Source organism: Microtus oregoni, unplaced genomic scaffold (assembly GCF_018167655.1).
Source record: "Microtus oregoni isolate MIOR12 unplaced genomic scaffold, Mior012 000004F_ref0000308, whole genome shotgun sequence".
Taxonomy (NCBI): Eukaryota; Metazoa; Chordata; class Mammalia; order Rodentia; family Cricetidae; genus Microtus; species Microtus oregoni.
Window position 1 is genome coordinate 66,950,269 of NW_024543063.1, and position 13,669 is coordinate 66,963,937.

Sequence of the window (13,669 nt, forward strand, 5' to 3'; positions counted from 1 at the left end):
CCGGAACCGGAACACGAGAGCGCGTGAGTCGCCATTTTTAATGTGGCACACAGTGCGATTTGGGGGCAGGCCGTCGCCATCTTAAGTGTGGCAATTAAACCTCAAATGAACCTATGGGAGTCAGAATGCTTTATGTAGTTTCTCCCCAGCAGCCTTTAGTTAAATAGTGAGGTAAATTTGATGACTTGAAAGTCAAAAGTAGTTTCTCTTGATTTTTTTTTCTGTTTGTTTTATAGCTTGAGAGAGGCCTTACCTAGCAGAGGCTAGCCTTGAACTCCTTATCTCCTCCCTACATCTTCCAAGCGCTGACTGAGAACAATTCTCTTGATTCACTCCCAATACCCCGTAATTTTCATGCAGCCACTACCAGCAGGCTCAGCTCACTGCCACCTTCCTAGAATTCTCTCTCGCCCAGAGATAAAGCACTGGGTGGTGGGCTTCACTCAGGGTTATTCTGCTGAAGTTTTTAGATTTATTTACTTTATTTATGTGTATTTTGCCTGTATATATGCTTCACAAATGTGTGTTGTGCCCTCAGAGGGCAGAAGAGATCAGATCACTTGGCACTGAAGTTATAGATGGTTGTGGATTCTGGGAATTGAACCATGGTCCTCTTGAAGAGACTTAACAGCTGAGCCATCTTTCCTACTTCCAACTCTGCTATGTTAACTACTCTTTTAAAATGCTAAAGGAAGGGCTGGAGAGGGTAAAAACACTGGCTGCTTTTCCAGAGGTCCTGAGTTCACTTCTCAGCAACCACATGGTGGCTCACAGCCATCTATAATGAGATCTTGTGTCTCTTTCTGGCCTGCAGCAACATGCAGGCAGAACACTGTATACATAATAAAGTCTTTCTTTTTTTTTAAATGTCAAAGTAAATCTGGGTAGGGACCATACCCATTTAGGGAAGAGGGGTTCACCTAGGAACAGCCACAGGTACAGAGTATGCTGACCTGCATGGAATACTTGAGGTTTTTAAGGTTCTCCCCTAAATTCATAATGTAATTACTATCTAAATCTTCCACTTCACAGGAGAAAAAAACTCAGTGTGGGGTTACCAAAAAAACTGCCAAAAGCAATAATAGGTTTCTGAATATCCAGTGACCAAGTAACTCACAATCAAAGGCAGTGACTCCAAGGTGTCTCAGGCAGGCGTGGCCAGGTTGAGCCATGCTACCACTGCAGCCTTGGTTCTTCCTTGCTTGTTTTTGTCTTTTTGGCAGGGACCATGACGCACAAGTGGAGGTCAGAGGACAACTTTTGGGATTCAATTAACTCCTTCCACCCTGACGTAGAACTTGGTTCCTCAAAGTCTGTCTTTCTTCCTTCCTTCCTTTCTTTCTTTTGCTTTTGTTTTTCAAGACAGGATTTTCACGCTGCAGACCAGGCTGGTCTGGAACTCATAGAGATCCACCTGCCTCTTTCTCCCAAGCTCTGATAAAGGCAAGTGCCACCACTGCTCAGCAAAAAACAAAAAATTTTAACATTTCCCTATCATTCCCCAGTGCATAGCAAATTAGTGTACCTTTGTTTACACTGTGTTAGAAGTCTTGATTTTAATCAAAATTGCCCTTTGGGGGCTGGGTAGATAGATGAGAGAGTCAGAGGGCCCAGGTTCAGTTCCCAGAGCTCACATAGTGGCTCACAATCATCTGTAACTCCAGTTTCTGGGGATCTGCTGCTCTCAGAGGTCAGAATATGAAAACAAAGATTGCACTTTTGTTTCCTGGCCACCAGACCCGAATAATCACACAAAACTATATTAATTACAACACTGTTGACCAGTGGCCCAGGTGTATTCCTAGTTAGTTCCTAACATCAAAACCAATCTAATGCCGGGCGGTGGTGGTGCACGCCTTTAATCCCAGCACTCAGGAGGCAGAGGCAGGTGGATCTCTGTGAGTTCGAGGCCAGCCTGGTCTACAAGAGCTAGTTCCAGGACAGGCTCCAAAGCCACAGAGAAACCCTGTCTTGAAAACAAAAACAAAAACAAAACAAACAAACAAAAAAAATCAATCTAATTAGGTTGATGACAACGAGAAACTAGGTAAAATGGTAAGCCTCTGTGTAGCAGGCTTTCTTGAGCCACCAGTCCCCAAATCATGACACAGGGACTGATTATCAGAGGTAAAAGCACAGCCTTCATTTAGGCCTGTTTTTACTAGCTCATAAATTAACCCATTTATATTGATCTGCATGCTGTCATGTGACTCGTGATTTTTACTTCTCCTCCTGTCTGTCCTGCTTCCTCTCCATCTCCTCAGGCATCCTCTCTATGCCCAGATTCATCTATTCTTTTCTCTCTGCCTATCACTTCCTGCCTAGTTGTTGGCCATCCAGTTCTTTACTAAACCAATCAGAAGGCTCCTTGGCAATGACACATCTTCACAGTGTATAAAAAGTTTATCCCACAACACCTCTGTAGCAGGCTTTCTTGAAACACCAGCCTTCAAATCATGAAATGGAGACTTATTATGAAAGCTCAGATTTATTTTATGCTTGTTTTGTTAGTCTTATAACTCTTTTTAACCCATTTCTCTTCAGCTATGTTTTGCCTTGGGGCTTTTTACCTTTCATTCTGTGTGTCCTACTTTCCTGCTTTGTCGGTAGGCTGCCTGGCTAGGCTGCCCCAGGCATCTTCCTCTCTTTCTCCCTCATTGTCCTCCAGCCTAGATTCCTCCTCTTACTCATGCTCTCTGCCCGCCAGCCCTGCCTATCCCTCCTCTGTCTAGCTATTGACTATTATTAGCTAATATTATAATATTAGGTATTCAACTTTTTATTAGATCAATCAGGTGCCTTAGGCAGGCCAGGTGAAACAGTAACACATCTTTGCCTAGTTAAACAAATGCATCATAAACAAAATAACACGTATTTCCAAAGTTAAACAAATATTCTATGCCACATTTTCCCCTTTTTGTCTAAATAAAAAGGAGAGGTTTTAACTTTAACATAGTAAACAGGGAGTACAGGGTAAGTCACTTCCAAAACTACAGAAATGACAGAGACATCTGGCTGTTTGGACAGTAACACCCAAAGTTCTTCTACAACGTTGGGGCATCTGTCTTCAGCCTACAGGTCTAGAATATCCGGCAGACTTTTCTACAAAGCAGAAATTTTTGAAGGACTGTTCTACCTTGCCTTTACAAAGTTTAGCAGTTGCTTTCCTTTGTATCCGGCTTGACCAATTTGAACAGTACACTGTCAGCAATTGAGGCAAGGGCAGTCAGTTTCTTGCCCAAATAGCTAGCTTTGCCACACTGAAAGCAAACTCCATATGGAGGTTCTTCAATGCCTATCATTCTTTTGTGAAGTAGATTGGTGCTGCCAGAGACTCACATGTTTCACTGTCGTGAAAAACCTTAGGTTATTAAACACATTAAATGCCATATTCTGTAGGTATCTGAAGTATTTGAAGATCACCTATCTAAAGTATATGTCTAGTCTTGAAAATATAACATAACTACAAGTTTGATTATTATATATGACTAACTACTAACCTGTATTTCTTAATTATACATTGCATTTTTTTTTAAAGATTTATTTATTTATTATGTACACAGTGTTCGGCCTCCATGTATGCCCGCATGCCAGAAGAGGGCACCAGATCTCATTACAGATGGTTGTGAGCCACCATGTGGTTGCTGGGAATTGAACTCAGGACCTCTGGAAGAGCAGTCGGTGTTCTTAACCTCTGAGCCATCTCTCCAGCCCTATACATTGCATTTTTAAATGAGCTGCATCAGCACAATATCCCAGACAAGAGTAGAAACATACATAGAGCCAGGCGATGGTGGCACACGCCTTTAATCCCAGCACTCGGGAGGCAGAGGCAGGCGGATCTCTGTGAGTTCCGAGACCAGCCTGGTCTACAAGAGCTAGTTCCAGGACAGGCTCCAAAGCCACAGAGAAACCCTGTCTCGAAAAACAAAAAAAACAAAAAAAAAAAAAGAAACATACATAGAGTATAACAGAAATAACTTTAAATTTGTATCAATATAGGCAGATTATATACCAAAATCCATACCATTATAAAACATTTGAGGATAACAGTTGTCTTTTTTTTCTTTTTTTTTCTTTTTGGTTTTTCTAGACAGCAGGGACTGGATGATGAAACTGTCCCTGGATGGTAGTGGGGGATTGGGCGGCTAGTAAGGCCGGCCCATGGAGCAAGTATGGGCTCAGGTCCTTGACGAAAGCTCTGTTGAGTGCCCCGGGGCTGCCATTGCCACCGGCACAGGGCAGTGTTCTGAAGTTACAGTGCCTCTGCTGGAATCAGACTCACATCCATGGCCCAGAATGCCCTTGCCTGGGGCTTTGCAGGGTCCTTGGGCACCTTACGGAAGCACCAGTTAGAGGAAAGCTTGTAGTAGTAGAAGTCCTCCAGCCTTTGTAGTCGTCCCTGAAGAAGGGGAACCCTGTCTGGACCTGACGGATGATCTGGGCCAGCTTCAGCCTGCAGAAAGGGGTGCTGCCTGAACTACCAGGTGATCATGCCAAGTAGGTGTGGGGGGCCAAGTAGGTGTGGGGGGCTTGTCATGGCGCAGGTATCTTTCTTCCTCTTTGGGGGAGACTGCCTTTGAAGGCCTCAGATGAGAGGTGTTGCAAGACATCACCAAGGAAGGCGGCCCTGTGCCCAAAGTCTTTGTAGCCCTGACTGTCTTGGAACTCACTATGTAGGCCAGGGTGGCCTGGAACTCACAGAGATCTGCCTGCCTCTGCCGTGGGAATAAAGGCATGTGTCACAACCATGTGTACAACAGTAATTTTTTTTAATTAATATTTATTTATTTATTATGTATACAATATTCTGTCTGTGTGTATATCTGCAGGCCAGAAGAGGGCACCAGGTGGTTGTGAGCCACCATGTGGTTGCTGGGAATTGAACTCAGGACCTTTGGAAGAGCAGGCAATGCTCTTAACCTTTTGAGCCATCTCTCCAGCCCCTGGGTAACAGTAATTTAAGTGTGGACCATGCCTTGGACTTTTTTGCTAGTGTAGGAACGGAACCCAGAACCTCATGCTTTCTAGGCAAGGGCTTGATCACTTTAGTATATTCCCAGTTCTGAGCCACGCTCATACGAAATGTTCATCAACATTGTTTGAGCCTTTTACATATCAGCTAGTATTCCCCAATTCCAACTGTCCAGCAAAGTCCTGCAATATCAGCTCTAGTATTCCCCAATTCCAACCTTCCAGCGAAGCCCTACATTCAGGATTCATCAGTTTGATGAATCCCTCTCTCCTCAGTTCAAAATAACTTCTGTTTTCCCCTAAGGCTTATGCTAATTTCTTTCTTTTGTGACAGGGTCTCACTAAGTAACAGTGGCTTACCTAGGTCTCACTGTGTAGACCACCAGGCTGGCCTGGAACTCTCAGAGGTCCACTAGTCACTGGCATCCCAGTGCTAGGATTGAAGGTCTGCTACCACACCTGGTTTTTCTTAATTAAAAAAAAAAAATGTTAGGCCGGGCGGTGGTGGCGCACACCTTTAATCCCAGCACTCGGGAGGCAAAGGCAGGCGGAGCTCTGTGAGTTCGAGGCCAGCCTGGTCTACAGAGCTAGTTCCAGGACAGGAACCAAAAGCTACGGAGAAACCCTGTCTCGAAAATAAAAAAACAAACAAACAAAAAAAAAATGTTAGTATAGTTTCTGTGTACCAGAGCACATGTATTGCGGTCACAGGACAACTTTAAGGACTCCGTTCTCGCCTTCTACCATACCTGATGCAGGCTCTCTCTTGTTCATTTTTTAAAAATCTCTTTCTTTATTTTGTAAGAAGAAGGAACCAGATCTCATTACGGATGGTTGTAAGCCACCATGTGGTTGCTGGGAATTGAACTCAGGACCTCTGGGAGAGCAGCCAGTGCTCTTAACCTCTGAACCATCTCTCCAGTCCAGTCTCTCTTGTTCTTTTTTACTGCTGGTGGTTCTTCTGTCTCTACCTCCCATCCTGCTAGAGTAGAGCTAGGTTTACAGATGTGCATTGCCACATTTGACTTTATGAACATTAATTTCACTTTATTCATAGAGGTTCTTTGCCTGCATGTGTGTCTCCTGCATGTGTGTCTCTGTACCATTTGCATGCTTGGTGCCCATAGGAGAGGGCTTTAAATCCCCTGGAGCTGGAGATATGGATGGCTGTGAGCCTTCATGTTGGTTCTGGGGATGGAACTGGGCTCATTTGGAAGAACAGCCAGTGCTCTTAACCACTAAGTCATCTCTCAAGCCCACATATCCATTTTCTGGGATTGAACGTGGGTTCTTAAGCTTTTCAGGTTAGCACTACGCCATATCCCTAGTTCTTTTACCTCTTTTAAAATATTTTCGGGGGCTGGAGAGATGGCTCAGAGGTTAAGAGCATTGCCTGCTCTTCCAAAGGTCCTGAGTTCAATTCCCAGCAACCACATGGTGGCTCACAACCATCTGTAATGGGGTCTGGTGCCCTCTTCTGGCCATACACACAGACAGAATATTGTATACATAATAAATAAATAAATATTTAAAAAAATATTTTCGTGTTTATTTCACTATGTAACCCTGGCTCACGACCTTAAACTCATAGAGATCTACCTACTTCTGTCTCCTGAAATATGCTTTTCCTGTGTGTGTGGATGGCTACAGAGGCCAGAGGCCTTGGATCCACTGGAGCCGAGGTTGTGCACCATCTGACATGGTTGCTGAGAACTGAACTTGGGGGCCTCTGGAAAGAAGCAAGTGCTCTGAAACCATATATCCAGTCCCCGACTGAACTGTGTTGAAGGACCAGGTCTTCTGTGATCCCTACTGACCTCCAACTCACTATGCAGCTGAGAATGGCCCTGAAGTTCTGATCCTTCAACCTCTTGAGTGCCAGGACAATGGGCATACACCACTCCATCCTGTTTATTCGGTGCTGAGGAGGAACCCCAGGGCGTCATGTATGGTAAGCACTCTACCGACTGAGATACATCCACAGCCCAATCAACGTATTTTCTGTATGTGTGCAAGCATGTAGAGCTCTGGCTGGTCTAGAGCCAGACTCCCTTCTGCTCGGTCAGCCTTCTAAGAGCTGGGATTATAGATGTGCGTTTGAGGGTAGTATGGGCTACACAGCGTGACTGTCAAAACTTGCAGAGAGCCGGGCGAAGGTGGCGCACGCCTTTAATCCCAGCACTCGGGAGGCAGAGGCAGGCGGATCTCTGTGAGTTCGAGACCAGCCTGGTCTACAGAGCTAGTTCCAGGACAGGCTCCAAAGCCACAGAGAAACCCTGTCTCGAAAAACCAAAAAAAAACACAAAAAAAAACACAAAAAAAAACTTGCGGAGGTAAGGATGTATCTCAAACCCTAGAGGGCATGCACAAGTCCCTGGGTTCCATTCCAAGCAACAACGCATTAACATAAAGCTGGAGCATTGAGCATAGGTGTTAGTAGCCCAGGACAGGAAGGAGAGCCAATCACAGGTCACGATCACTCTGAACTTGGGATATCCTCCAGAGGGACCTAGACCAACAACACTCAGTTCCCTGCACTGCCTGGGGGTGGAGCTCCAACTTCTTGACCTCAAGTGTCATTCACCTTTAAATTCCTCTCGCTGAAGAGGAAGCACTCCATTTTTGTAAGGATTCCCTGGGCCCAGCCCGTAGTCTATCCCCACGTTTCCATTTCCTCAGTTTGGAAACACCTCCCATCCCCACCCGCCACCCCCACCTAGCAGCAGGCAGGGAGCTGGGCCCTGCTTATCGGCCTAGGACTCTATCACCATTGTCTTCTGTGTCCTTTTTTCCCTCCTCAAACGGCACCCCTTCCCCTCTGCCTATAGCCGTTTAATTGCAAAAGCCAAGTCGTTTGTGGGAGACCACAAAGCAGTGACCCCTTTCATTTCCCAGCTCTGGGTAAAAAAAGATAATAACCGTACCTCTCACCCGAAGAAACATGCTTACGGCCACACCCCTCTGAGATCTCTGTGTTTCCTGCCCTCAAACCGTGGATAGCCCTAAAAGGTTTAAAAGCATTTCTGCCAGATAACTCAGGGTCACCCATCTTGGCCTCTGTTATTTCAGAGGCAAAGCGACTTGCATCATGTCACACAGTAGTCTGACAGACTGCTAGGACACTACGGGGCAGAAGGAGGAGAAAGCTGGCACTTTCTCTACTGGCGTGAGCAGCTGGGACACTAGAATGCAGCGAAACCCCAGGATACTGGCACTTGCCCTTATCCTGAACGCCCGGGTGGGCGTTCCCTAAGCGCAGGACGGATAGAAAGTGGCGAGGAAACCTTCCTTCGTCCCTCTGTGCAGAGAGGGTGGAAAATGGTCGAATTTGAGCCCGGGTCTTGGTCCCTCACGGTTAACACCTGGGCTCGCTCGCGCGGATTCTTTAAACGATTCGAAGGAAAGCCAGGGACTCGCACCAGCAAGGGCGGGGTTGGGCCGAGGCCCGGTCACATGACCGGACCAGACCCGAGTGTGCTCGGGGGCCCCCACCCCACCGGGGGGCGTCCCCCACAACGCGTGGTCGACCCTCATTGGCCCATGGTGCGACCAATAGAAATCGGCCATCTGGGATCCCAGCGTTCCGAGCCACAGCCTAACATGCTGAGCCGACTAGGACGCAATGAGAAGGGACAGCTGTGGGTCTAAGCCAGTCAAAAGGGCCGGGGGGCGGGCTCAGCGGCCGGGTCAGGTTGGTGTGAGAGGTGGGTGCATATAAATTGGAGCCGCGGCGGCAGCGTCCGTCAGTACCGCATAGCCGCTGCCCGACGGTCGTTTTAAAGGGCCCGTGCGCCGCCGCCCCCTCGGCCCGCCATGCTCCTTTCGGTGCCGCTCCTGCTCAGCCTCTTCGGCTTGGCGGCCGCAGAGCCTGCCATCTATTTCAAAGAGCAGTTCTTGGACGGAGGTAAGGTCTGGGCCCACCTCGAGGCTGCCTCAGCGGCGGCTGGGCCCGGAGCCCATGGCTGCCTTGCCGTGTGTAAATGTAATTACGGTTCAGAGGGCCAACACTGTGGCCCCGGGGGACTAGAGCCGCGGGCGGTTCCTGTTGTGCGTCCTTGGGGGCCGCGGAAGGCACAGCAGTTTCCCGCGCCCGGACTTAGGGTTCCTCCGAGGACCTGAAGCCCGCTCGAGGTGTCAAGTTCGAGGTTGGGATGGGAATCCCCCTCCCCGCCCCCACCTGCTGGTGACTTCGGACAGACGTTGGGTATGGGGGCGGGGGTCAGCGGGCCGGCTGATCTGACTCTATGCCGCCCCCTCCACCAGATGACTGGACCAACCGCTGGGTCGAATCCAAACACAAGTCCGATTTTGGCAAATTTGTTCTCAGTTCTGGCAAATTCTACGGGGACCAGGAGAAAGATAAAGGTAAGAGGCAGGGAGTGGGTGTTCGGATTGAAGACGATTTCCTGGAGGAAGCTGTAGTCAGCGCTTAGAGCTTGGGCATTTCCCAGGAACCCGGGAGCCAAGGACAGGTGGGGGAAGGAAGGGGAGGTCATCAGTGTCCTTCGAGGGCTGGGGTACTCGGGGTCCGCCTGAACGACACTCCCATCCCACAGGGCTGCAGACCAGCCAAGATGCCCGATTTTACGCGCTGTCCGCTAGATTCGAACCCTTCAGCAACAAGGGCCAGACACTGGTGGTCCAGTTCACGGTGAAGCATGAGCAGAATATCGACTGTGGGGGCGGTTATGTGAAGCTGTTTCCGGGTAGTTTGGACCAGAAGGACATGCACGGAGACTCGGAATACAACATCATGTTTGGTGAGGGGGAGGGCAGCCAGTGCGGTCCTCTGCCTAGTGGACAGTGGGTGTAGACTGACCCCTTTATACTCAGAAAACTGGTTTTCACAGCCATAGAAAGCACATGAATGAGGGTCTTTTTTTCCCTGAAGGGATAACTAAAGGGTTAATCTGTTTTAGTTGTAGATTTTTGTTGTTCATTTGATTATTTTTAGATGTTTCCAAATCTTAGAAATTAAGCCGATGACTTAATATAAATCCCTGGAGACCCTTTTGAGTGCCTTCATGTTTATGCATGTATGTCTGGGCACCCTAGTGTAAAGGTCGGAGGGCAACTTCAGAAGTCTCTTCTGTCATTTGGATTCTGGCATTTGAATTCAGGCTGTCAGGCTTGGTGGAAATCACTGATTTACCTCTAAGCCGCTTTGCCGGTCTTAGAATGGTAATCTTTTCAGATTTGTCCTGAGTGTTAAGAATCAGGTCTTTGACCCTGAAGTGGTGGCACACGCCTTTAATCCTAGTTCTGGGTGTAGCGAAGGCAGGTGCATCTTTGTGGGTTCCAAGACGGGTATATGTAAAGAGAAGCTGTCTCAGAAAAAGAAAATAGAATCGGATCTTTATTCCTGGCTAGATATACTGGTGCACACATGTGATTCCAGCATTTAGACCACTGAGGTAGATTAATAGTTTTTTTTTTGTTGTTGTTGTTTTTGTTTTGTTTTTTTTGTTTGTTTTTTTGAGACAGGGTTTCTCTGTGGTTTTTTTGGAGCCTGTCCTGGAACTAGCTCTGTAGACCAGGCTGGTCTCGAACTCACAGAGATCCGCCTGCCTTTGCCTCCCGAGTGCTGGGATTAAAGGCGTGCGCCACCACCGCCCGGCGGTAGATTAATAGTTTAAGGCCAGCGTGAGTTATTTGTAACAGTGTCCTTTGTCAGAAACAAAATGGACTGGAGAGATGATTCAGTGATTCCAGAGAACACAGGTTCAGCTCCCAGTACTCAAATGGTAGCTTCGGGATCCTTTATCTTGGTGGGTGGCAGGTGTGTCCAGTTCCTGCTTCTGACCTCTAAGGCTCCTGCATATGCATGGTGCACCTACATGCACGTGGAAGTTAATAAGTAGGCGAGGCTAGATCTTTCTCTCACAGAGAGGGCTAGAGCCTGCCTTAGTAAGCAGCCTGTGTTTGCTGCTCGTGTAGGTCCAGACATCTGCGGTCCTGGCACCAAGAAGGTTCATGTCATCTTTAACTACAAGGGCAAGAATGTGCTGATCAACAAGGACATCCGGTGTAAGGTGTGCCGGGGTAGTCATTTAAGTGGCTGTCGTGGGAGGCCCAGGCAGTAGCCTGGTGGGAGGGGCTGCTCACCACCTTCCCTCTTCAGGATGATGAATTCACACACCTGTACACGCTGATTGTGCGGCCGGACAACACGTATGAGGTGAAAATTGACAACAGCCAGGTGGAGTCAGGCTCCTTGGAGGATGATTGGGACTTTCTGCCACCCAAGAAGATAAAGGATCCTAATGCCGCCAAGCCAGAAGACTGGGATGAACGAGCCAAGATTGATGACCCCACGGATTCTAAACCTGAGGTTGGTGCTCTGACAGTGGCTCTTCCGCCATCATTGAGTGGAGGACCCCTGGGCCCACTCTGACCTCCATGTGTATTCCTAGGACTGGGACAAGCCTGAGCACATCCCTGACCCTGATGCTAAGAAGCCTGAGGACTGGGATGAAGAGATGGATGGGGAGTGGGAACCACCAGTAATTCAGAATCCTGAGTACAAGGTAAGCTCGAGTGGTGGGTGTGACTCACTGGTCGGATGCTTGCGTGTGCGCTGTAATTAATATTGCACTGCAGAAACCAAACAAGACGGGCGTTGGGGTTCTCTGCAGGGCTGTTGCTTGAACTGAAGAATATGTCCACCTGTATTCACCTGGTTCTCCTCTGCAGGGCGAGTGGAAGCCGCGTCAGATTGATAACCCAGATTACAAGGGTACTTGGATACACCCGGAAATTGACAACCCTGAATATTCCCCGGATGCCAACATCTATGCCTATGATAGTTTTGGTGTCCTGGGCCTTGATCTCTGGCAGGTGAGACACAGGAAAGACAAAGGTTGTTGGCAAAGCTCACGTTGTAGGATCATACTGGTAGTTCTGGAGGGAAAACCCACCTCAAAGTGTCCAGACTCCAAAGTGCTGCATTTTATGAGGCATTTTCTTGTGATGCCTTTTTCTTCATAGCACAGGAGAAAGTTGGGGTTTTGGGGACAGGGATGGGTTGGGTTTCCAGATAGGGTTTCTCTTGTGTGGCCCCAGCTGTACTGGAACTTGCTCTTTAGAGCAGGCTGGCTTCAAACTTAGATCTGTCTGCCTTTGCCCTCCAAGTCCTGTGATTAAAGGTTTGCGCTACCACCACCTTGGTAAGAAAGTTGGTTTTATTTTGTGTTTATGTGGGTGCACATACAGAGGTCAGAGGAAAGCTAGAGGGTGATTCTCTTTATCTTGTGTGTCCATCCTAGGAATCATCTCTGCAGCTACTGTCTTTATTAGCTGACACCTCACAGGAGGTGTCTGGCCCCACTGAGCACCTAAGTCAGCAGTGCAGGTCACTAGGGCAGAGGTTTATGTCCTAAAAGCATGGCTTTTGAACTGTAGTATCCCCTTTTTTCTTAAGAGTTTTGAGGCAGGGTGGTCTTGGTATGTATCCTTGGGTGTCTTGGAGTTCACCACATAGTGCAGTCTGGCCTGGAGGTCTTTCCTCTTTGCCTTGCCACTGCACCAACATACCTGCCATGCCCCCTCCCCCACTGCCATCCCCTTTTTAGCAGCATTTCACTATGTAGCACTTGGCTGGCTTGGAACTCCATAAGGAGTCTAGCCTCTACCTCCTCAGTGCTAGGATTAAAGGCATGTCCTGCCACACACCTTGCTGCCTCACATGGTAGAAATAGAACGAACAGCCCTGTTCAGAGCCAGGTCTGTCAGAAGTCACTGTTGACCATCTGTCTTTTCATTCTTCCCCAGGTCAAGTCTGGCACAATCTTTGACAACTTTCTCATCACCAATGATGAGGCCTATGCAGAGGAATTTGGCAATGAGACATGGGGTGTCACCAAGGTTGGCTGGGGTTCCTGTCTTACTAGGGGTCAGCTGCAGGGACTGGGAGGCAGGTGAGAGCCAGGTACTAAAAGGTGTGGTCTGTCCCCACAGGCTGCAGAAAAGCAGATGAAGGACAAGCAGGATGAGGAACAGAGGCTGAAGGAAGAAGAGGAGGACAAGAAGCGCAAAGAGGAGGAAGAGGCTGAGGACAAAGAGGATGAGGATGACAGAGATGAAGATGAAGAAGATGAGGATGAGAAGGAGGAAGATGAGGATGCCACTGCCCAGGCCAAGGATGAGCTGTAGAGGCCATACCACCTGGGCTCCAGGGCTGGACTGAGGCCTGAACACCCCGCTGCAGAGCTGGCTGCTCCCAATAATGTCTCTATGAGACTCAGGAACTTTTCATTTTTTTCCAGGCAGGTTCAGATCTGGGGTGGATTCTGATTTTGTTCCCTGCCCCCCCCCCCTTTTTTTTTACTGGTGTTTGTCCTAATTCTCCCTCAGCCCTCAACTGGCTTCTCGTTTTGAATCAACATCTTTTTCTTCTGTCCCTTTCTCTCCAACCCCTGGTCACTGCCCTCCAACTCCAGAAAAAGGGGTGTGGAGGAAAAAGTCCTAGGCTTGAGATTGCATCTGCTCTCCTTCCTGGATCTCAGAGGAGGGCAGGAGAAAAGGGGGTGGTGTCTCCCCTGCCCCCAGCACTGAGGAAGAATGGGGGTCTTCTCATCCCCTTTCTCCCTTGCCCCCAGGACTGGGCCGCTTGTGGGGCAGCCAGTTCTAGCACAGCTCACACTGAGAGTGTAAGAACTACAAACAAAATTTCTATTAAATTAAGTTTTGTGTCTTC

At 48.2% G+C, this 13,669-nt stretch overlaps 1 protein-coding gene across 1 annotated transcript; it reads left to right on the plus strand.

Moving 5' to 3' along the window:
* The first annotated feature begins 8,711 nt into the window (after window positions 1-8,711).
* Window positions 8,712-13,669, plus strand: Calr (calreticulin). Its single transcript, XM_041650773.1, has 9 exons — window positions 8,712-8,878; window positions 9,238-9,339; window positions 9,531-9,734; window positions 10,912-11,006; window positions 11,096-11,305; window positions 11,388-11,501; window positions 11,668-11,811; window positions 12,745-12,837; window positions 12,931-13,669. Exons 1-9 carry the CDS (start codon window positions 8,788-8,790, stop codon window positions 13,123-13,125), a joined length of 1,248 nt encoding a protein of 415 aa, XP_041506707.1. The 5' UTR covers window positions 8,712-8,787; the 3' UTR covers window positions 13,126-13,669.

Coding starts and splice junctions, on each gene's coding strand:
- Calr (XM_041650773.1), top strand. CDS start 8,788: ATGCTCCTTTCGGTGCCGCTCCTGCTCAGCCTCTTCGGCTTGGCGGCC. Junction 9,735..10,911: donor GGAATACAACATCATGTTTG/GTGAGGGGGAGG, acceptor CTGCTCGTGTAG/GTCCAGACATCTGCGGTCCT. Junction 12,838..12,930: donor AGACATGGGGTGTCACCAAG/GTTGGCTGGGGT, acceptor CTGTCCCCACAG/GCTGCAGAAAAGCAGATGAA.